Source organism: Salvelinus alpinus, chromosome 5 (genome assembly GCF_045679555.1).
Source record: "Salvelinus alpinus chromosome 5, SLU_Salpinus.1, whole genome shotgun sequence".
Classification (NCBI taxonomy): domain Eukaryota; kingdom Metazoa; phylum Chordata; class Actinopteri; order Salmoniformes; family Salmonidae; genus Salvelinus; species Salvelinus alpinus.
This window is the reverse complement of record NC_092090.1, coordinates 66,997,578-67,021,532: the sequence shown is the minus strand read 5'-3', so window position 1 is coordinate 67,021,532 and position 23,955 is coordinate 66,997,578. Positions and strand designations below refer to the sequence as shown.

The window sequence follows — 23,955 nt, the reverse complement described above, 5'->3', positions numbered from 1 at the left end:
GGAGTCCTACAGAGACAGTGTGTGTGCGTGGGAGAAGCCAAATACAGCCATAGAAACAGTGTATGAGGGATGGAAAGATGTCCTGACACAGACTCACATAGGGTCAAAACGTTTAGAGCATTTACCAGAGTGGAACCTTGTTTTGCTCTCTGTGAGGGACGGAAAGAGCCCGAGTGTGGAAGACAGGCAGAGGCATAATGTGTGTGTGAAAGACAGGCAAAGGCAGAGGGATAATGTGTGTGAAAGACAGGCGGAGGCAGAGGGATAATGTGTGTGAAAGACAGGCAAAGGCAGAGGGATAATGTGTGTGAAAGACAGGCAGAGGCATAATGTGTGTGTGAAAGACAGGCAAAGGCAGAGGGATAATGTGTGTGAAAGACAGGCAGAGGCATAATGTGTGTGTGAAAGACAGGCAAAGGCAGAGGGATAGTGTGTGTGAAAGACAGGCGGAGGCAGAGGGATAATGTGTGTGAAAGACAGGCAGAGGCAGAGGGATAATGTGTGTGAAAGACAGACAAATGCAGAGGGATAATGTGTGTGAAAGACAGGCAAAGGCAGAGGGATAATGTGTGTGAAAGACAGGCAGAGGCATAATGTGTGTGTGAAAGACAGGCAAAGGCAGAGGGATAATGTGTGTGAAAGACAGGCAGAGGCATAATGTGTGTGTGAAAGACAGGCAAAGGCAGAGGGATAATGTGTGTGAAAGACAGGCAGAGGCATAATGTGTGTGTGAAAGACAGGCAAAGGCAGAGGGATAGTGTGTGTGAAAGACAGGCAGAGGCATAATGTGTGTGTGTGAAAGACAGGCAAAGGCAGAGGGATAATGTGTGTGAAAGACAGGCAGAGGCATAATGTGTGTGTGAAAGACAGGCAAAGGCAGAGGGATAATGTGTGTGAAAGACAGGCAGAGGCATAATGTGTGTGTGAAAGACAGGCAAAGGCAGAGGGATAATGTGTGTGAAAGACAGGCAGAGGCATAATGTGTGTGTGAAAGACAGGCTAAGGCAGAGGGATAATGTGTGTGAAAGACAGGCAGAGGTATAATGTGTGTGTGAAAGACAGGCAAAGGCAGAGGGATAATGTGTGTGAAAGACAGGCAGAGGCATAATGTGTGTGTGAAAGACAGGCAAAGGCAGATGGATAATGTGTGTGAAAGACAGGCAAAGGCAGAGGGATAATGTGTGTGAAAGACCGGCAGAGGCATAAGGATAATGTGTGTGAAAGACAGGCAGGGGGGTAATGTGTGTGTGAAAGACCGGCAGAGGCAGAGGGATAATGTGTGTGAAAGACAGGCAGAGGCGGAGGGATAATGTGTGTGAAAGACAGGCAGAGGCGGAGGGATAATGTGTGTGAAAGACAGGCAGAGGCAGAGGGATAATGTGTGTGAAAGCCAGGCAGAGGCAGAGGGATAATGTGTGTGAAAGACAGGCAGAGGCAGAGGGATAATGTGTGTGAAAGACAGGCAGGGGCAGAGGGATAATGTGTGTGTGAAAGACAGGCAGAGGCAGAGGGATAATGTGTGTGTGAAAGACAGGCAGAGGCAGAGGGATAATGTGTGTGAAAGACAGGCAGAGGCAGAGGGATAATGTGTGTGAAAGACAGGCAGAGGCGGAGGGATAATGTGTGTGAAAGACAGGCAGAGGCAGCCAGAGAAATGGTGCGTGAGCGAGACAGACAAAGACAGAGACTGTGTGTGTGTTTGTGTATCAGAGAGCGAGTGACTCTGAGCCAGATGGATTTCCAGTAGTCTGGTTAACTCCTGTGTGATTGAAATGAGTTGAGCTCTGCTGTGCTGTGGTGTGGTCACAGGGCAGTTTGATCAATTTCAGCTCTAACTACAGCCAGCCGCTGGCCTGATGAAACTGATAAGGCCTTGATGAAGGCAGTATTATCATGGCTGAGTACTGAGGCGTGGAGGGGCCTGGAGGCCTGGGTAATGGTGGTTCTCTCAGGGGACTGTCTGCTGCAGTAAAGGACCCCCCCCCCCATCCCCAGGGGAGGGAGATGATGAGGGGAGAGGATTCAAAGGATGAGGGCCTGGGGACACTGATCTGAAATACAGTGGCTAGGCTTTCTATCTGTAGTGAGGTACTTTCTGTCTGGCTGGAGACAGGGTTGTGCTTTCATATATGGTTTTCTCACATTGTTGACTGGTCGGTAGGGTTGGGTTCCTTTCAAGTCAGTCAATTCTAAAAGTAAATTAAAATGTATTTAATGAATAAAAACATTTGCATTGATAATAATAGGGAAATATTCTGGGCAATGTTCAGGTAATAGATTGCATTTCAATTCATCCCCTGAACTGACTGTCTGAATAAGAAATAGTCTTGGCCCCAGCCCTGGTCAGTTAACTATATACTATACATGATGTAGTACAGGTACTATAGAGAGATAGAATGAGATCGCTTGTTGGCAGGCCAGTGGATTGGCAGGAAGTGCGTGTGTATCTGTCGCTGGTAGGGATGGTTGGGGGGTTGTGAGAAGGGCAGGGAGGAAAGGAGCGAGAGGAAGGAAGAGCCTTGTATAAATGTAAAATGTATTTGTTTTGGGGTAGGAGGGAGGAGGGAGGAGGGAGGAGAGGTAGTTGTGGTGTGGTTCTTTGTACATACTGTATGTCCAGCTTGTGTTAATGGCCTCCTCCACTCTAGTGTCATGGTACGACACTGTCAGTGAACTCTCTCTGCCTGGACACCTGTGACCTCTGGAAAGGTCACGGGTTCAAAGGTCACAAGGGCTCGTTATCAGTTGATGGGAAGGGAGGAAAGAGGAAGCGATGGACAGGAAGCGAGGGAAGGAAACAGGAGGGCATGAGGAGGGCAGAGGTTGAACAGAGAGACGGACAACACTCGAGAACGGATATTCCACTCAACTCACTTCCTATCCTAGGCCCCCCTCTTTCCTAATCCTAACCTCCTTTCCCGACATCCATCCCCATCGGAAGAAACATCAGTGTGTTTTCTCCCCTGGGGGACTGAGCTGAATCCAAACACACAAGCGGAGCAGCATAATCGGAACACGTGCTTTATTTCTCTCTCAACGTCAGGCTAATTAGCTTGCGTTTGTCGGGAACACTGACTGGTATTATTAGTCCGCCGTGTCGTTTCTAATTTGTTGAACGTCATTAGCCGGCCCAGTGAAAACAAGTCCCCTCCACCAATCATTATAAGGTGATTCAATACAGCCGGGAGGGATACGTGATTAGCTTTCTGCCTGCCTAACCGCCTGTTAGACCCGCTGAATCTGACCCCCCCCCCCCGCCTCCTCCTCCTCTCTTCACCTCACCTTCCCCTGCTACAGTATGTTTACACAGGCTAGTCCTCTTAATCCTACCTCCAGGATGCTTACTCACTCCATTTCTTAACTCTTGGCAGAAAGAGAAAAAGAAGATAGAATGCCATTATTGAGGACTGGGGGACTCTCAGCAGCTTGGAAGATAACGTGAAGCCTACTGGTTTCAGACGCCCTCCATGTTTCTAAACACACCTTTCTGTCCATGTCTCTCCTTCACCCCCCCCCCCCCCCTCTCTCTCCACTCAAGGTGATAGCCAAAGGCCTCTTCATTGATCTAATAAAACCTGGAGTCAGAGCTGTGAGCTGTGAGGCATCAAATATTCTTATCCCGGCCCTCCATTTAAGCCTACTCATTTAGAGCACATTTCGATGATCTTGGACTTTTTCTGTCAGTGCGGCTGCTCTTACTTTCTAAAAAGAAAAATCAATAGGAGTCAGATTGGGTTCAGAACGTGCAGTACAGGCTCCGCATCTCAATTCACACCCCCGTCTCCTAAATGCCAAACAGGACAGAAGGTCTGCCTGTTGAAACGGACATTTAAAATTCACATGACATTGCGCAATAATAATGCAACAGCACAGATGGATATTTTCCATTTAATCTCCAAGAGGAAACACAATTTGACATTTAATGCATGTTTAGAAGTCAACAGCTTTCTTCTCAAATGGGTAAACAGCATCAAAGTGTTGATTTGGCTCTCCGATATACGCCAGCAGGTGTGGATTGATGATTCCACAGGCGGGAAAGCAGAATATCTTTGATAGTCTATTCCTGAGGCATTTATTTGTGTATTTTTAAGCCGTGATGTTTGTATCATTTACCTCCATTAGTTGAACAGGCTACCGGTAGCTTCACCTGTCAAAGACAAAACAAGTCTGACGTTTGACATACTCACTTAGGAGAATTATCATGAACTAGATTGTGTGTTGAATTGTCCTTGCTTCGACATTAATTCCCAGAGTCTGGTTGATGTGCTGCCAACACACATTAACTTCGATAATGCTGCATTTCACTTGGATTGCTGTCATTGAATTGGCTTGACAGAGCTCCGATAAGTTGTTTGCGGATGTTGCACGGCTGTTACGCTAACGAGGTATCCCGGTAGTCGGTTCTGACGCTTTAACTGATTCTGCTTTTATCTTTCTTTGTCAGGCTTGCCAGAGGCTGTGCCCACCCGGTCTATCTCTCCCCTGTCACTCATCCGTCCACCAGCGAATCAACGGCCTTGCTGAGACTGGGCGGGTCCTATCGGAGCCATGGGTGAGGCTAAGGTCCTGCTGTTGGTTCTTCTGATTGGTTGGGAGAAGTCGTTGTGTCTCAACTGGAACCCAGTCCCACGCAAGACGGTCAGATACCGCGGTGAGTAGATACAGGCCATACCATGTCTGTGCCTGAAACGGCCAATAGGGACTAGGGTGCTATTTCAGATGTAGCCTATATTAACTGTTCACAGTCACTCCGTTTCCTGTTCTTCTGTTGTCGACTGTCTGTTTTAAGTCCAGCGGTCAAAGAAAAACCAGTATATCATTTCAAAAGAGGAAGTAACGTACTTCTGCCTCTTTGTCACTCATATACCACATAACCACCTCACACCTTCATTCTGTCCTTTCTTTCCCTCCACTTCCTTCTCTTCCTTCTCCTTTTTATCCCACACCTCCCTCCTCTCTTTGCTTTCAGCCCTGCTAAGAACCAAACAGCCTGTACTATTCTCACAAAGAGATCAAATTTCAGCTACACCTAGCAAGACTGCTATTACGTAAAAGCAAGTCCCTTTTCTGCCTTCTTTTCTGATTCCCATCTCGCCCCACACTCCTTTTCCTGTCCCCGACTCACACTCAACCGTCATTGTTGGTGGTGAGGGTTGTGGATGGGGGATACAATGAAAAAAACAATGGACAAGCAGTCAATAGCAGCTTGAGAGACACGGCTAGCGGTGACACACAACTCCTGCTCACTCAACTCTAGTCAATCCACAGGCTCATCCCAGACCAATAAACAGACTCGGTAAACATTCAACAGGCAATGCAAACAGCCATGCAGCTCGCTCACACAATCACTATCTCAACTAGACAGAGACAGAGAGACAGAGAGACAGAGACAGAGACAGAGACAGAGACAGAGAGACAGAGAGAATCAGAGAAAGTTAAATAGAAGAGAGTGCGAGACAAATAGAGTTGAAGAAAGAGAGACAGAGCAGAGAGAGAGAACGAGAGAGCAGAAGGAGAGGAGCAGGGAGCAGACTGCCTTAAAAGGACAGGAAATAGTTTCACAGTAGCGAGAGGAGCAACGGAGTGAGAAAGAGACGGAAAAGACAAATACACACACAGCGCGGAACGTCTACAAAGTGTTTTATGTCGCGTGGAGCTGTCTCTCTGCACACGCAGATCTCATAAACATGAACTCTGTGTGTGGTGTGTGTGTGTGTGTTGGTTTTACTATCCTAAAAACGATTTTTTTTATTTTAGGGTTTAGGGTTAAGGTTAAGTTTAGGGTTAGGGGTTATGGAAAATAGGATTTTGAATGGGAATCAAGTGTTTGGTCCCCACAAGGATAGTTAAACAAATGTGTGCGTGTATTTGTATGCAGTTTGGTGTCAGCAAACGTGAGACAATAAAAAGAGAGAGGGAGAGAGAGAGAGAGAGAGAGAGGGGCCCAGAGTGTGTGTATGAATAACGCTTAGCCTGGCTGTCTGAGGGATTTAGTACTCCCAGGCAGTTTGGGGTGGGTGGTGAAGGTGGGTGGGGTGGGGGGGGGGGGGATCGGAGCAGAGATAATGTTTACTCCCTCTCTCTGCCCACCCAGGCCCCGCCTCTATAATTATGTGTGGCTTAAAGTCATTTAGGTTACGAAGGGGAAAAAACACAAACACTTTGAACTGCTTCTTCTCTCTCTCCATCTTTCCATCTCTCTCCATCTTTCAACCATCTTTCCATCTCTCTTCTTCTCTGTCATTCGCTCTCTCTTTCCACTCTCCTCTCTTTCTCATTTCTCACACACCCTCGTTGCGCCCTGATTTGGGCACGCCTGATTGGAGTATCCATTGGCTGGTTATTTTCAAAAACTTAGCGGACACAGACACAGCCCCGCTACTCACCCGGCCTCGCCTGTGGCCCAGTCGGGAGCAGATAAAATGCAGTTTGGGGGGTGGTTGTCCCCCCTCACCCCGGCACACCCCTCTCCCCTTTCCCAGCCCAACCCCAATGACAGAGCCCTGTAAACCATCTCCACACAAAGCACAGCAGCTGTGGCCAGAGAGAGCAAGAGGGACGGGGGACGGGCAGTTTGTTTGAAATGCCAGCAGGATGCTTTGATGCAGAGAATGAGACTAAAACTTAAAAGGAAAAACCAAAGCAAATGAGTGGTGCTGATTGAACGAGAGAGATAGAATGAGGATATGAAGTGAGATCCACCCAGAACAGGGATGGGGGATGGACTTTTTCATTTTCTCTCTCTCTCTCTCTCTCTCTCTCTCTCTGCCCACCAATTACAGTAATGAGTGGTTGGGAGGGATTGAGGGATTGAGGGATAGATGGATAGATGGATAAAGTTGTGGTGGGTGTGTTTGTGTGATTGGGGGAGGACAGACAGAGAGAGATAAATCATCCATCCATCCATCCACACGCTATCTGACATGTGTCACTCACCCCCCAGCTTCCATCTCTCCATCCCTCCATCTTCCACTATGTCTCTGATTGAATGGGATTAATAGTATGGTGCAGATGTGACCTAGAGTGGAGTAGAGGGGCTTTAAGTCATATTGTTCAGTTAACAGCTGGGGGTCTATGATTTTCATAAATCCATCCACGCGCCATTCTCTCTCTCTAGCCAGGTTGAAGTCGGGCAGTCTTAACTGTGGCACTCTTCTTCAGAAAGGTCATTTGTGGAGTAAATCAACAACTCCTCCACTTGTCCTGTTGTTGTGTTAATCCACTTTTAACATTTCCTTTCCGTGTTTGCCCTCCCACTCCTCCTCCCCCGTCTCTCCCAGTTCCCTTCATTCCTCTCACACCACTCCCTTTGCTAATCTACAGCAATTACACAGTGCTTCCCATCTCTCTCTCTCTCTGCTCTCATTCTGTCTCATGCCTTGACATTCAATACAATCCACTCTGAAGTTTCCCTAGTCTCCTGATACAACAACTGGCTTTGTGTGTGTGTGTGTCCGTGATGCTAATGTTTGTGGGTACCTGACTTGAGGGATTGAGAGAGTGTGTGTGTGTGTGTGTGTGTGTGTGTGTGTGTGTGTGTGTGTGTGTGTGTGTGTGTGTGTGTGTGTGTGTGTGTGTGTGTGTGTGTGTGTGTGTGTGTGTGTGTGCGTCTTTTGTAGTGGGCGGTGGGCTACACAGTGTGTATGTCTCCTTGTTTCTTAGTCTGTGTTGCTGCTTCAAAGGTCCTAAAATAGCCCTTTAATTATAGTGCAGTGTGTGAGCTCCTCCATGGTTAGCAGCGTAACGCAGACCGTGGCAGTATTTATAGTTAAGCACTCAACGAAAAGAAGGAGCGTTAGCTTGCTGGAGAAGAGAGGAGAGGCTGGAGCAGGAGCGTACACGGAGGCACATCAGAGGGGATCTAAACTAGCCTTGAGTCAGTCTTGACTGAGCCCTGCTCCCTGGACCGCCTCGCCTGGCCAGCCGCTCTGGCCTCCCTCCCTCCTTCCACCAGACTGACCCTGAGCTCTCCCAAAACGGCGCACACACCGAAACACACACACACACACACACAGACACACACACACAGCTAGAGTGTGGCATCACAGAGATGGGAGTATAGAACTCCTTCAGTGTGTAGTGGCTAGCTTAACATCACAGAGATGGGAGTATAGAACTCCTTCGGTGTAGTGGCTAGCTTAACATCACAGAGATGGGAGTATAGAACTCCTTCGGTGTAGTGGCTAGCTTAACATCACAGAGATGGGAGTATAGACCTCCTTCGGTGTAGTGGCTAGCTTAACATCACAGAGATGGGAGTATAGAACTCCTTCGGTGTAGTGGCTAGCTTAACATCACAGAGATGGGAGTATAGAACTCCTTCGGTGTAGTGGCTAGCTTAACATCACAGAGATGGGAGTATAGAACTCCTTCAGTGTAGTGGCTAGCTTAACATCACAGAGATGGGAGTATAGAACTCCTTCAGTGTAGTGGCTAGCTTAACATCACAGGGCGACAGAGCGCTGGTGCTCTTGTTACCATAGAACCCATCAAACTGACCTCGGCACATCTCAAGAGTTCAGCTGTGGAGAGACACAGACCTCTGCTGCCTCACCCACAAGCAACATTTTATGGGCTTGCAGTTTTCCCTTTGGTCTGTGTGTGTGTGTGTGTGTGTGTGTGTGTGTGTGTGTGTGTGTGGGTGTGGGTGTGGGTGTGGGTGGGTGGGTGGGTGGGTGGGTGGGTGGGTGGGTGGGTGGGTGGGTGCGTGGGGGGGTGGGTGGGCGTGTGTGTGTGTGTGTGTCTCATCTGTTGGAATCATTAGATCTTCTCTTTGCTCTCATTTCTGTGGCATGTTCCTCCTTCCCCTTTCATTATATTTTCCCTTACTAGTACAGTCTGTCCTCTTATGTTGTTACTTTAATGTCTGGTGTCTGTTCATAACAACTGCTAAATCAGACAAAGACCCCTCCGTCCACTGTATTAAAACCAAAAGATTTTTGAGTGGATTTTTCCTTTAAGGCCCCCTGCCGCGCAGACAGGTCTCAGGGCTGCCACTGTGTGGTGACAGGTGGGAAGTGCAGCCTTCCAGAACAACTAGCAATGACACTGCCACTAGTAATTGTAAACAACCCCCTTCAAGCTCTGCAAAACTTTCTGTGAATGTGGACAAAGGAGGGTTGTTTGCCAGTATGTGTGGCGGGAGGAAGGTTTGCGTGTGTGTATGCAAGCGATTGTGTTGGAGTGCACAGCCGTTTGTGTCAGCACACGTGTCTATGTGTGTTTACATGTGTGCAAGTGTGTGTGTTTATGTATGTGTGCTCTAGTGTGTGCGTGTGTGTGTACGTGTCAACGCCAGACATTTTCTGGCTGTGTAGAACCTAGCAGATGTGCTCTGGGCTCCCTTGAGGATGTCTCGTCTCCTCTCTCCTCTTCTCATCTCATCTTTCCTCATCCAGCACACGCGCCAATACCCTCCAATGTTTATACGCTGCTGCTCTCTAGATAATAACTCTAGTTCCACGTGTATTACCTTCTCCCACCGCCTGTCCCCTCGAGTTTCCTCTCCTCCTTATACTGTCTCTCTATACCTCCATGCTCTCTCTCTCTCTCTCTCTCTCTCACCCCTCCCTCTCTCTCTGACTTGCTGTCCTGCACCCCGCCACCTCTATAGTTCTGGTTCGTTGCTATACCCTTAAACTAGGCCAGGAAGGAAGTCACATGGCGTGCCCACCATAAATCAGAAGTGAAGTCTCTTCCCCCTGCTGTAGGATCTCAGCTTTTATTTGTAGAGGAACAGGAACATTATTATTCAATTCATGACATCACTTTACTGAGGCTTGCCTGACGTTTCGCTATATGACCTCCCTTTGCTAAGAGCGAGACGCAGAGACACGACAGGAAACACAGGCGTGGATAATGGAAACTAAACTGCATTTGTGCTCTGTCAGTTTCTCCCTGTGTGTTTGTCTTATACTGCATTGTGTGTGTGGCTGGGTGTGTGTGTGTCTGTGTTGGGTAGGGTGTGTGTGTGGCTGGGTGTGTGTATGTGTGGCTGGGTGTGTGTGTGTGTGGCTGGGTGTGTGTGGCTGGGTGTGTGTGTGGCTGGGTGTATGTGTTGGGTGGGGTGTGTGGGTGTGGCTGGGTGTGTGTGTGTGGCTGGGTGTGTGTGTTGGGTGGTGTGTGTGTGTGGCTGGGGGTGTGTGTGTGGCTGGGTGTGTGTGTTGGGTGGGGTGTGTGGCTAGGTGTGTGTGTGGCTGGGTGTGTGTGTGGCTGGGTGTGTGTTGGGTGGTTTGTGTGTGTGGCTGTGTGTGTGTGTTGGGTGGGGTGGGGTGGGGCGAATGTGTAGCTGTGTGTGTGTGTTGGGTGGGGTGGGGTGTATGTGTGGCTGTGTGTGTGTGTTGGGTGGGGTGGGGTGTATGTGTGGCTGTGTGTGTGTTGGTTAGGGTGTATGTGTGGCTGTGTGTGTGTGTGTGTGTGTTGGGTGGGGTGTATGTGTGGCTGTGTGTGTGTGTTGGTTAGGGTGTATGTGTGGCTGTGTGTGTGTGTTGGTTAGGGTGTATGTGTGGCTGTGTGTGTGTGTGTTGGTTAGGGTGTATGTGTGGCTGTGTGTGTGTGTTGGTTAGGGTGTATGTGTGGCTGTGTGTGTGTGTGTGTTGGTTAGGGTGTATGTGTGGCTGTGTGTGTGTGTTGGTTAGGGTGTATGTGTGGCTGGGTGTGTGTTGGTTAGGGTGTGTGTGTTGGGTGGGGTGTATGCGTGGCTGGGTGTGTGTGTTGGGTGGGGTGTATGCGTGGCTGGGTGTGTGTGTTGGGTGGGGTGTATGCGTGGCTGGGTGTGTGTGTGTTGGGTGGGGTGTATGTGTGGCTGCGTGTGTGTGTTGGTTAGGGTGTATGTGTGGCTGGCTGGGTGTGTGTTGGTTAGGGTGTATGTGTGGCTGGGTGTGTGTTGGTTAGGGTGTGTGTGTGGCTGTGTGTGTGTGTGTGTTGGTTAGGGTGTATGTGTGGCTGTGTGTGCGTGTTGGTTAGGGTGTATGTGTGGCTGTGTGTGTGTGTGTTGGTTAGGGTGTATGTGTGGCTGTGTGTGTGTGTTGGTTAGGGTGTATGTGTGGCTGTGTGTGTGTGTTGGTTAGGGTGTATGTGTGGCTGTGTGTGTGTGTTGGTTAGGGTGTATGTGTGGCTGTGTGTGTGTGTTGGTTAGGGTGTGTGTGTGGCTGTGTGTGTGTGTGTTGGTTAGGGTGTATGTGTGGCTGTGTGTGTGTGTTGGTTAGGGTGTATGTGTGGCTGTGTGTGTGTGTTGGTTTGGGTGTATGTGTGGCTGTGTGTGTGTGTGTGTGTGTTGGTTAGGGTGTATGTGTGGCTGTGTGTGTGTGTTGGTTAGGGTGTATGTGTGGCTGTGTGTGTGTGTTGGTAAGGGTGTATGTGTGGCTGTGTGTGTGTGTTGGTTAGGGTGTATGTGTGGCTGTGTGTGTGTGTTGGTTAGGGTGTGTGTGTGTGTTGGTTAGGGTGTGTGTGTGCTTGGGCCTTTTCCTGTGTCTCTCTGTGTGCCACTTTGACGAAACAGAAAGTCGTCACCTTCACACCGGTGCTGAGCTCCCATGTAGTTCCAAAGGCGCTTGATTTGTGGCATAAAGATGGGCAACACTTCAATCTGCATTGCCATCAGGTCAAGTGAGACACGTGTGTTTCTAACAGTATTGTCTATGTATGCGTGTTCCTCTACAGAGGTGCTGGACAGCATGGTCAGGTTCCGGGCTCTAGGTGTGTGGAACTACACCATGGCGACTCTAGCAGAACACGAGAGGGTTCTGTATGTAGGAGCTAGAGAGGCCCTGTTCGCCCTGGACCCTAACGACATCAGCAGACAGCTACGACCTCAGGTAACTACACACACACACCTCAGCGCAGCAGACACCAACGACAGCTGGGACCTTAACCCCACAGACAGCTTCTTGTGCAACGTTCCTTGTTGCATGGCAGTAAAGTTTCCTGATTCCGATGCCTTCTGTTCAGGGGTGGAGGGGGAACAAGGCTATTACATGATTATGGGAATGTTAATCAGTGTAATTAGCCTCGTACAATAAAGGCTTGATACAATGTCTTAAGATGCCTCTGTCCCCTCTCATCTCATATCCCACTCAGACATATACCAGCACTATGGGGATTGTTATCTGATTAAACTTTCTAATTAGCATGAATTGGACTGTTGTGTGACTGATGATGAACACGCAACAGTTCTGTGTTGTGAGCAGCCCAGTAATAAGCAGCCCACCTGTTCGCTGCTGCTCTGTCTACCAAGTGTAGAGGGATGATCGGGCCACTGGATGCCACCTGCCCCACTGTCTTCACTCTGCACCTATCTCAACATCTGCCTTCTCATTCTGTTATCCATCTCTCTCTCTGCTCCCGCTGTCTCTAAATCCCATCTCTCTCTATCGGTCTCTCTCTCTCCTCCCGCTGTCGCTAAATCCATCTCCCTCTATCTGTCTCTCTTTCTCTCTCATCCAACTCTCTTTCTATCTGTTACTGTTGCCGTCTCTCTCGTCCACTCATCTCTCTCTCACACACACATTCCTCCCTCTAATTCTCTCTCTCTCTCCCTTTGTCCCTCTCTCTATATATATATTTATCTTTCTTTCTTTCTTTCTTTCTTTCTCTCTCTCTCTCGCTCTCTATTTCTCTCCCTTTCTCTCGCTCTCTATTTCTCTCGCTCTCTCAGATTGAGTGGCCAGCACCACAGGAGAAGAAGAGAGAGTGTGCCACCAAGGGCAAGAACAACCAGGTACATATCCTAAAAGTTTCTGTTTACATTTGAGTACCATCATAGACTGAGTACCCCTTTAGACTGAGTACCCCTTTAGACTGAGTACCCCTTTAGACTGAGTACCACCTTAGACTGAGTACCACCTTAGACTGAGTACCACCTTAGACTGAGTACCACCTTAGACTGAGTACCCCTTTAGACTGAGTACCACCTTAGACTGAGTACCACCTTAGACTGAGTACCACCTTAGACTGAGTACCACCTTAGACTGAGTACCCCTTTAGACTGAGTACCACCTTAGACTGAGTACCACCTTAGACTGAGTACCACCTTAGACTGAGTACCCCTTTAGACTGAGTACCCCTTTAGACTGAGTACCACCTTAGACTGAGTACCACCTTAGACTGAGTACCACCTTAGACTGAGTACCACCTTAGACTGAGTACCACCTTAGACTGAGTACCACCTTAGACTGAGTACCCCTTTAGACTGAGTACCACCTTAGACTGAGTACCACCTTAGACTGAGTACCCCTTTAGACTGAGTACCCCTTTAGACTGAGTACCCCTTTAGACTGAGTACCCCTTTAGACTGAGTACCCCTTTAGACTGAGTACCCCTTTAGACTGAGTACCACCTTAGACTGAGTACCACCTTAGACTGAGTACCACCTTAGACTGAGTACCACCTTAGACTGAGTACCACCTTAGACTGAGTACCCCTTTAGACTGAGTACCCCTTTAGACTGAGTACCACCTTAGACTGAGTACCACCTTAGACTGAGTACCACCTTAGACTGAGTACCACCTTAGACTGAGTACCACCTTAGACTGAGTACCACCTTAGACTGAGTACCCCTTTAGACTGAGTACCCCTTTAGACTGAGTACCCCTTTAGACTGAGTACCCCTTTAGACTGAGTACCCCTTTAGACTGAGTACCCCTTTAGACTGAGTACCACCTTAGACTGAGTACCCCTTTAGACTGAGTACCCCTTTAGACTGAGTACCCCTTTAGACTGAGTACCCCTTTAGACTGAGTACCCCTTTAGACTGAGTACCCCTTTAGACTGAGTACCACCTTAGACTGAGTACCACCTTAGACTGAGTACCACCTTAGACTGAGTACCACCTTAGACTGAGTACCACCTTAGACTGAGTACCACCTTAGACTGAGTACCACCTTAGACTGAGTACCACCTTAGACTGAGTACCACCTTAGACTGGGTACCACCTTAGACTGAGTACCACCTTAGACTGAGTACCACCTTAGACTGAGTACCACCTTAGACTGAGTACCACCTTAGACTGAGTACCCCTTTAGACTGAGTACCCCTTTAGACTGAGTACCCCTTTAGACTGAGTACCCCTTTAGACTGAGTACCCCTTTAGACTGAGTACCACCTTAGACTGAGTACCACCTTAGACTGAGTACCCCTTTAGACTGAGTACCACTTTAGACTGAGTACCACCTTAGCCTGAGTACCACCTTAAACTGAGTACCACCTTAGACTGAGTACCACCTTAGACTGTGTGAGCCAGTGGTTATTGCTATAAATGGTTGAATATTATGCTTCAGTCTCAGCCCCATCTTTCCCCCTCCCACAGACGGAGTGCTTCAACTACATCCGCTTCCTGCAGAGCTACAACCACACCCACCTCTACACCTGTGGAACCTACGCCTTCCAGCCCAAGTGCACCTACATCGTGAGTGGCTTTCAATGGCCCAAATGACAGCCTGTTCCCTACTCAGTGGTCTACTTTTGACATGGGCCCTGGTCAAAAGTAGTTTACTATAGGGGGAAAAGGGTGCCATTTGGGACAAAAAGGGTGTGTGTGTCAACACCCCTCCCTCTGTCAGGGTGTTGTATTAGGGTTGTATTAGAGTTGTATTAGGGTTGTATTAGAGTTGTATTAGAGTTGTATTAGGGTTGTATTAGGGTTGTATTATGGTTGTATTAGAATTGTATTAGGGTTGTATTAGAGTTGTATTAGAGTTGTATTAGGGTTGTATTAGAGTTGTATTAGGGTTGTATTAGAGTTGTATTAGGGTTGTATTAGAATTGTATTAGGGTTGTATTAGAGTTGTATTAGAGTTGTAAAAGGGTTGTATTAGAGTTGTATTAGGGTTGTATTATAATTGTATTAGGGTTGTATTAGGGTTGTATTAGACTTGTATTAGAGTTGTATTAGAGTTGTATTAGGGTTGTATTAGGGTTGTATTAGGGTTGTATTATAGTTGTATTAGAGTTGTATTATAGTTGTATTAGAGTTGTATAAGGATTGTATTAGAGTTGTATTAGGGTTGTATTAGAGTTGTATTAGAGCTGTATTAGAGTTGTATTAGAGTTGTATTAGAATTGTATTAGAGTTGTATAAGGATTGTATTAGAGCTGTATTAGAGTTGTATTAGGTTTGTATTAGAGTTGTATTAGAGTTGTATTAGAGTTGTATTAGGGTTGTATTAGAGCTGTATTAGAGTTGCATTAGAGTTGCATTAGGGTTGTATTAGAGTTGTATTAGAATTGTATTAGAGTTGTATTAGGGTTGTATTATAGTTGTATAAGGATTGTATTAGAGCTTTATTAGAGTTGTATTAGGATTGTATTAGAGTTGTATTAGAGTTGTATTAGAGTTGTATTAGAGTTGTATTAGGGTTGTATTAGAGTTGTATTAGAGTTGTATTAGGGTTGTATTAGACTTGTATTAGAGTTGTATTAGGGTTGTATTAGGGTTGTATTAGAGTTGTATTCGGGTTGTATTAGGGTTCTATTAGGGTTCTATTAGAGTTGTATTAGAGTTGTATTAGGGTTGTATTATAGTTGTATTAGGGTTGTATTAGGGTTGTATTAGAGTTGTATTAGAGTTGTATTAGAGGTGTATTAGAGTTGTATTAGAGTTGTATTAGGGTTGTATTAGAGCTGTATTAGAGTTGTATTAGGGTTGTATTACAGTTGTATTAGAATTGTATTAGAGTTGTATTAGGGTTGTATTATAGTTGTATTAGGGTTGTATTAGGGTTGTATTAGAGTTCTATTAGGATTGTATTAGAGGTGTATTAGAGTTGTATTAGAGTTGTATTAGGGTTGTATTAGAGCTGTATTAGAGTTGTATTAGGGTTGTATTAGGGTTGTATTAGAGTTGTATTAGAGTTGCATTAGAGTTGTATTAGGGTTGTATTACAGTTGTATTAGAATTGTATTAGAGTTGTATTAGGGTTGTATTATAGTTGTATTAGGGTTGTATTAGGGTTGTATTAGAGTTCTATTAGGATTGTATTAGAGGTGTATTAGAGTTGTATTAGAGTTGTATTAGGGTTGTATTAGAGTTGTATTAGGATTGCATTAGAGTTGTATTAGAGTTGAGCTGTCCTTGTGGTGGCTTCACAGCTAGCAGCACCACTGACATGGTGTCATGTCTCATATCTTCTATCTCCACGCCTCCACACCACATCCTCCCTAAGGCTGAATCCTCTGTGTCAAAGGAAAGAGTATTCAATGCCAACGAGGCCGTGGTATCTGGCTCTACATGTGTTTGTAACGGTGATATGATAAGACAGTGTGGTGGATGCAGGGAGCGAGGACTGTGGCTCCTGTTACAAATGTTGTCACGGACAGACAGAGCCCGGAGCTGTGTTAGTCGACACAGACCACTGACCACCTCTGTCTCTCCACAGAATGCAGACCACTTTAGTCTCAACCCTGGCTCCCTTGAGGATGGGAAGGGCAAGTGTCCCTACGACCCAGCCAAGGGCCACACAGGCCTTATAGTGGGTAGGTCATCTATTCTGTTTTATTCTATTCTGTTTTATTCTATTTATTCTGTTCTATTATGTTCTATGTGTAACTGTTCTCTAATTGTGCCTATCCTGCCTGTCTCTGTGTCTCTCAGACAAGGAGCTGTATTCAGCCACACTGAACAACTTCCTGGGTACTGAGCCTGTGATACTGAGAAACCTGGGACAGCAACACTACAGCATGAAGAGTGAATACCTGCCGGCCTGGCTCAACGGTGAGAGAGAGAGAGAGAGAGAGAGAGAGAGAGAGAGAGAGGGAGAGCGAGAGAGAGAGAGAGTTTCCCGTGCCAATAATGCAATTGAATTGAGAGAGAGAGAAGGGATGGAGAGAGGGGGGAGATGGAGGAAGAGTAGGGAGAGGAAAAGTGGAGAGGAAGAGGGGTTAGATGGAAAAAGCAAGGGATAAAGGATAGTCTATGTATGGGGAAAGAGTTGAAGAGGGAGACGAGACACGGGAGATAAGAAAAGGACTGGGTTAGAGGCTAGCTAATAGGAGCAGAGAAGCAGTGAGATGGAAAAAGCAGGCGAGAGTGTGAAAGAGTCTGGTGGAGGGGTGAGAGGTGGAGAGATGAGGTTAGAAAAGTGGACAGGAGGGATACGTGAGGGAAGAGGGGTGAGAGAGATGAGGGATAGTGAGAGGGTATAAAATTGAGACGAGGTTAGAGGGTTAAATTGCAGCGCATGTGAGAGGGTGGGAGATTAGGGGGAGTGGAGGTGGCAGTGTGTGTGACTGTGCAGTCATACGTGCGTGTTCATATATCGTGTGTGTGTGTGTTGTCCCATCAGAACCTGACTTTGTGGGCTCGGCCCTGGTGAGGGAGAGCAGTGGAAGCAAGGAGGGGGACGATGACAAGATCTACTTCTTCTTTAGTGAGAGAGCTGTAGAGCTGGACTGTGACACGGAGCTCACTGTGGCCAGGGTGGCCCGCGTCTGCAAGGTAGGCTACACACACACACACACACACACACACACACACACACACACACACACACACACACACACACACACACACACACACACACACACACTGCCAACGGAACACACACACAAGCAAACCACTCAATCCTACTCTGCTCACGGCCTTTTTACAGTGAGACTCAAACACTTCCAACCCTCTTTTCACTCTTTCTTTCCAGTCACTCTTCTCACCCAGTCCTACCCTCATTAGGTGTCAATAGTTATCAGGAGAAGTTGTGAGTTATGAGCTCAGAGTTTGCCATCCACTATCATTACATCATACAACCTGTTGTTTTTCCTGGTGAGGTCAAAGGATAAACCCTTGCCCCTAGACTACCTCTCCTAACTTTTCCTCTGTCCCCTCCCAAGTCTATCAGACCACTCTTCTCACCCAATTCAATCCTAAAATGGTATCAAAATCCATCAGCAAATTATAATGCAAGTGAACTGATTTTCCCCTCCACACTGGCAATATGCCACCTCTCCTGACTCCTGTCCCCTGACTGACTCGTGTGAGTCTCTCCCCTCAGGGTGATCTGGGGGGCACCAGGACCCTGCAGAAGAAGTGGACCACCTTCCAGAAGGCCAGGCTGGTGTGTTCTCTCCCCGAGCGCCACGTCACCTTCAACAACCTGCGGGCAGTCTTCACCCTGCCAGGCACCGACTGGCACACCACCACCTTCTATGGCATCTTCCACGCCCAGTGGTGAGTCACAATAACACTACCGCCAGGGGGTCCGGGGTGCCAAAGAGAATAGGCTCTCTCTCGCCAACTTAACTTAGCACTTTTGTAACACTGGGTTGGTGTGACTTCTTAGTATACACTATCTAAACTTTTCAAATTCTTTTGAAAATATTGTCTTATGCCCAAAATGACAGTTTTAACGGCCTTTAGTCAGCTAACGTGTCTTCTCTGTGTATGGACCTTTTGAATTCTGTTATTATCTCCTAGTAGAGCACAACCATCATTCTGTTTCTCATACAAACAGACAATGTCAAAAATGACTACAGAAACAACCCGTCTCGCTAATAACCTGAAGCCCGTCGTTTGGTTGTTCTCTCCTGTCCCAGGGGCGATGTGGATGTGTCAGCAGTGTGTCAGTACCAGATAGGGGAGGTGAAGAAGGTGTTTGATGGCCCTTATAAGGAGTACAGAGACGCGTCGCAGAGATGGGGGCGATACACTGGCACTGTCCCCAGCCCACGGCCCGGAGCGGTGAGTGATGGAGGGAGGGTGGAGGTAGGGAGGGAGGGAGAGGCGGCGGAATAGAGTGACTTGGACAGGGAGAGTCTGGAGAGTGATCAGAGCCAACAAGCAATGCCAGCCTGTCCCGCAACTAACAATGTTCCTTGTTTCTCCCTCTCTCTCTCTCTCTCTCTCTCTCACGTCTCTCTGTTCTCTCCTCTCTGTCTCTTCTCTCCTTTCTTCTTCACGGCGCAGTGTATTACGAGCTGGCATAGGGAGAACGGCTACAACAGCTCTCTTCAGCTGCCAGACGCCACCCTCAACTTTGCCAAGAAGCACCCTCTGATGGAGGAGAAGGCTCAGGCTCGCCCCCTACTGCTCACCAAGGGCATCAACTTCACCCGCCTGGCAGTGGACCGGGTCAGCGCCCTGGACACGCGGGCATATAACATGCTCTTCTTAGGCACAGGTAGCTACTGACAGGGCGTACAGCGTGGGCTAAGAATCTACCCACTGAAGATGGTCGAGTTTGAAGTTGCCGCAAGATTCCGAATATTTTTGACCTGACCACCGTTCCTAAGCTTAACCACAATGGAGGAAACACAAAACTGACTGAGATCAGTGTACTGTGTAAGAACTTCCCATACGCAACATAACAGTATAGGACCAAGACAGGTCCCAGATTAACCCATATGCCCACCAAAGATGCCCTTAACCACAGCTGTAGGATCAGTTTACTTTAACCCCCAACCCTCCTGAGAAAACCCTCAAGACCCACAGTTTGCCTGAGATCAGTGTTCAGGTGGATTCAGGACAACTTCATCCTACTTCCGTAAGATTGTCTCACGTCAGATAGCACGACGACTCCAGCTACGTGGCCGGTTGAAGACGGTTGAAGACGGTTGAAGACCACATGTGGCCTAGGAAGAACACTGCCTGTCGGGAGACGATGCCTTTCATCAATAACATACAGTACATCCAACTGCAGTAGCTACTTCCCATTAAGTAGCCTACTACTTAGAATTCCACTCACTGCAGTGCAGTGTAGAGTGAATCCCTGACTGTGCCTGCGGTGTGTTGGAGGCCCATGACTGTCAGACTGACGATGGGCTCAGTAGCTTGGCAGGCCCCCTGCTGCCTTGCTTCACAGCACAAACTCAACGGGGCCCTTGGCACACGTACACACTGCCAATTGGGCTGCGGGCTTGATTAGCTATTAACTGCAGCAGGGTGACAGCTGATGCGGAGAGAACAAGTCTGGCGAGGATGGTTAGGAACGGAGGATGGGAGTAGGGGATTAGCCGAAATGCTCTCGACACAGCGAGAGAGGAGCATGATACGTCATGCATGATACAGCATTTACGTGTTTGTGTGTGCGCGTGTGTGTGTTGCTGCTCTGCTCTGTGCCAGGCTCCCGTAGGGTCCAGGGTCAGTCCCTCACATTATCCATGACAGTCCCACTGTGGTGAGGGCAGGAGGCAGGGCAGGTTCAGCACACACAGCAGATCTCTGCTCATAAAAGTGCCATACACCCAGACAGACACACAAGGTCACACCGCCGGCAGCAGCAGCTCAATTGCCTTTCAATGCAGGGGATGTAACCTTGCTCCCAATATTACCCAAAGAGTAAACTACAGTACAACATTCTGAAATGATGTACCTCTCTTCTCATCCGACCTACTTTTTTCTGCTTTCCTCTTTATCCCCTCTTCTCTTTTCCCTCCTCATCTCTCCTACTCTCTTTTCCTCCTCTCCTACTCTCTCCCCCCCCCTCTTTTCTCTCCTCTCCTCCTCTAGCGGACGGCTGGTTACAGAGGGTAGTGATCCTCGGCTCGGAGGCCCATGTGATTGAAGAGATACAGCTGTTTGATTCTCCCCAGCCAGTGGACAGCCTAACCATCTCTCACACCAAGGTAACACTCAACACTAAGGCCAGGGGATTTCCCCATCCGTACATATAGTCCATATAACTAGGCCCAGGAGTTCTCCCTGGCCCTACACCATCATGGACCATCACTAGGGTCAGGAGTTTTCCCCAGCTCTACACATAGACCATCAAGTTGTACTTGTACATCAAGCTGCCTCACACTACAGAAACAGGAGGTTGGGTCCTGCCCTATGGGCCGTTCTGAGTTTACTTACACATAGACCATCACTGGACCAAGAGTATTCCCTGATCATGTGACGCAACAAGGAAAGACTTCGGGCCCTACTCATCACCATTATGCCCTCACATGTCTGAGTGTCACCACTCTGTTTCACTGGCATTACACTCACATGCTGATCCTTATCTAATTAAACCAGGCTTTTCCTGGCCAGCTATTTCATAACAAGCTTTGCTCTCTAGCCAAACAGAGAAAGAAGAGGGGAGGGAAAACAAAATGTTATTGTAATTGAGAGCGATTATCCCATTATCTCCGCTGCCCTCTGTCTGACTTGTTCTTTTTCTGTTTCTCCCATCCTCCTCAACTATCTCTATCTCCTCCCTCTCTCTTTTTCCCCTCTTGTCTCTCTCTCAACCCCCCTCCCTCCCTCTGTCTCTGTCTGCCTATGTCTGCAGAAGTACTTGTACATTGGCTCACGTTCAGAAGTGCTCCAGCTTCCCTTGGCTAACTGCAGCCGCTATCAGTCGCAGCCAGACTGCCTTCTGTCCCGAGACCCCTACTGTGCCTGGGACAGTGAGGGTCGCGCCTGTGTCCGCATCGACCTCCACCGCGGGTGAGCATGCCTGCCTCTCCCCTCCACTCCCCCTCTGCCCCTGCTCAGTGGTTCTGCCTCCCCCTCTTCTACTTGGTCCCTCCTCTGCTCTGCCCCTGCTCAGTGGGCTGGGTCCACCTGTGCTAGCAGCAGCTCAGTGGAGGCCAGTAGCAGAAAGTGGAGGCCATTAGCAGAAAGTGGAGGCCATTAGCAGAAAGTGGAGGCCATTAGCAGAAAGTGGAGGCCATTAGCAGAAAGTGGAGGCCATTAGCAGAAAGTGGAGGCCATTAGCAGAAAGTGGAGGCCAGTAGCAGAAAGTGGAGGCCATTAGCAGAAAAACATGTTATTAATGTCTGTTCTCTGTGCTCTCTGTTCCACAGGTCTACCTCCTCCCTGTCCCAGGATCTGATGCTGGAGAGATTCAGCAGGGGCAAAGCCAAGTTTGACAAGCCTGTGGCCATCCCCAGCCCTGGTGAGGAGAGAAACTGGACTGGTGGCCCCTTGTGGCAATAACTGGTCACTACAGTTGTAGTTTTTTGATAGTCATTGAATGGATTTGAGCTTAGAATTTAGTAATTGAATCAAGTTTAATTCAGTTGAGTTGAACTAAGAGTTCAGGAATTAAACATCTTGGCTAACACATACCCTCTCTCTCTCCCAGACAACTCTCGACTGAGGAATGTGACAGTAGTGGTAGAATCAGACATGGTGCTGCCCTGCCAGCTGGTGTCCAACCTGGCCCAGCCCTCCTGGCTCCTCAATGACCGGGAGCTGCAGCTAGGAGACGAGGAGGCCGGGGGGCCACGCTTCGACCGGGCCCTGAAGGCTCTGGTGGTCCCCAACGTGATGCCTGTGCACGCAGGACGCTACGTGTGCTACTCCGAGGAGCAGGGGGTCAAGTTTCAGACGGAGCGCTACCAGGTGTCGGTGGTGGCCAGTTCTCCTGTGGTCATGGCAGCCCGGGCCCCTGACGGCAGCATGGGTCTGTTCTGGGTGCTGGTTATCACCCTGGGGGCCGCTTGTCTACTACTACTGGTGGCAGCTCTGTATCTGAGGAGGCGTCTGAAGCTGGCCATAGGTAAAGGAACGGAGATGAAGCCCCTGGAAAGCACCTTGGTCTACCCCATCACCCTGCCCAAGGAGCCACCTACCTTCGTGCCCAGCAAGATGCCCAGCGACGAGGACCGCTTCTGGGAGACGGGCGCCAACTACTACTACTCAGACGGCTCGCTGAAGATCGTTCCCGGCCACGCCCTGTGCCCCAGCAGCCAGTCCCACCACCACGCCCCCACGGCGTCTCCCAGCGCCATCCCCGGTCAGCCCATCCACTCCCCCAGCCGGCTCAGCCTCACCAACATCAGGGGCTCCGGCAGCAATGGCTACATCCGCCTCAACCTGAGCTCGGCCGGGGAGGAGAGGGTTAGCGGGGGTGGTTCTGGTGGAGGAGGGCTGGGGCTAAGCGGGGGCGGGAACGACTACTCCAGCCCCTTCAAGGAGGAGCTGCGTCGGACCCTACAGCAGAGGAGCGTGCTGCCTGACGCCAACCCTGAAGAGTCGTCTGTGTAGCAGCAGTCGTCTTTCTCCATGCCCGTTGTAATGAAGAAAAAAATGAAAAGATAGACAACGAACGGCAACTAACCTACCTCCCTCCTTTAGAGGACGCCTCTCTCTCTCTCGACACCACTCTCGCTCCATGCTCTCTCTCTCTTTTTTTCTGCCAGTGCTCGTTTGGCTGACTGTGACTGGTGGTAGATGTTTCTTTTGCACACAGCATGTGATGTGACACACACCAACCCGTTCCTCAGCATCCTCTCCTGGTATTACATACGCCACACTGACTGTCACACTTTACCTTCTTCACCAGTTTCACTTGCTTTCACTGTGCAAATCCCAAGCTGTGTAAATTCGGTATTTAAAGACAATTGAACTCAGAGAGCCTACACCTCAAACAAATGGAGAGATTTCCTGAGAGAACTCCTTCAGGATAAGAGACGACCAACAACTCATGACAAGGTTGTAGCTTCAGGACTAAACCAATAAAGCAAGCAGCACGAGTTGACTGACTGAAAGATGGAGGAGCTGGCTGGCTTTTTTTCCTGTTCTGTTGAGGACTTTTTCGCTTGCTGCACTTAACACGGGAGTAAGTAAGTCAATTTTGTATTTGTGAGCAAAGAGAGTGAGAGAGTCACATAAAAGACAAATGAATCCCAAAAACATGACGACAATCACGTTCCCCTCTCAGGGGGTAAAACCTGGGAAGGAACGAGTGGGACAAAGAGAGAGAAAATGAAGTGAGTTTTGTTTGAAAGACATGGGGGGTTTACATGAAGGACAAACTCTTAATTAGACTTTCTCGGCTCAATTTGTACTTTTTTCACGTTGCCAGTCTATCCTCTGAGAAAGTCTTCAACCCCTGCCACATTGATATATTGTGACAATTTAAATTAAGACATTTCTATGTTCTTTTTCTATGTCTTGCGGACTACGGAAGCGACAAATAGAGACCAATGGCTTTAAAGCGCCTCTCTGTGAATGAGAATGTGATGGAAGCGTGTACAAACGTCTCATATCCCTGCACAAAGTAGATATCTCCCCAAATAACCTCCACACTAGTAAATACA

General features: G+C 48.3%; 1 protein-coding gene across 1 annotated transcript in view; it reads left to right on the top strand.

Annotated features, from left to right (window-relative positions):
• The window catches only part of LOC139576565 (semaphorin-4C-like), a 47,271-nt gene extending 24,235 nt beyond the window's left edge, over positions 1-23,036 (top strand). The window contains exons 2-15 of the mRNA XM_071402795.1: positions 4,445-4,651; positions 11,662-11,816; positions 12,656-12,718; positions 14,306-14,404; positions 16,374-16,470; positions 16,589-16,708; positions 17,280-17,431; positions 17,982-18,157; positions 18,523-18,667; positions 18,893-19,106; positions 20,435-20,550; positions 21,198-21,355; positions 21,715-21,806; positions 21,996-23,036. Coding sequence (XP_071258896.1) covers positions 4,549-4,651; positions 11,662-11,816; positions 12,656-12,718; positions 14,306-14,404; positions 16,374-16,470; positions 16,589-16,708; positions 17,280-17,431; positions 17,982-18,157; positions 18,523-18,667; positions 18,893-19,106; positions 20,435-20,550; positions 21,198-21,355; positions 21,715-21,806; positions 21,996-22,900 — 2,595 coding nt within the window. The 5' untranslated portion in view covers positions 4,445-4,548 and the 3' untranslated portion in view covers positions 22,901-23,036. The remainder of the gene's footprint in view (positions 1-4,444; positions 4,652-11,661; positions 11,817-12,655; positions 12,719-14,305; positions 14,405-16,373; positions 16,471-16,588; positions 16,709-17,279; positions 17,432-17,981; positions 18,158-18,522; positions 18,668-18,892; positions 19,107-20,434; positions 20,551-21,197; positions 21,356-21,714; positions 21,807-21,995) is intronic.
• Positions 23,037-23,955: the final 919 nt, after the last annotated feature.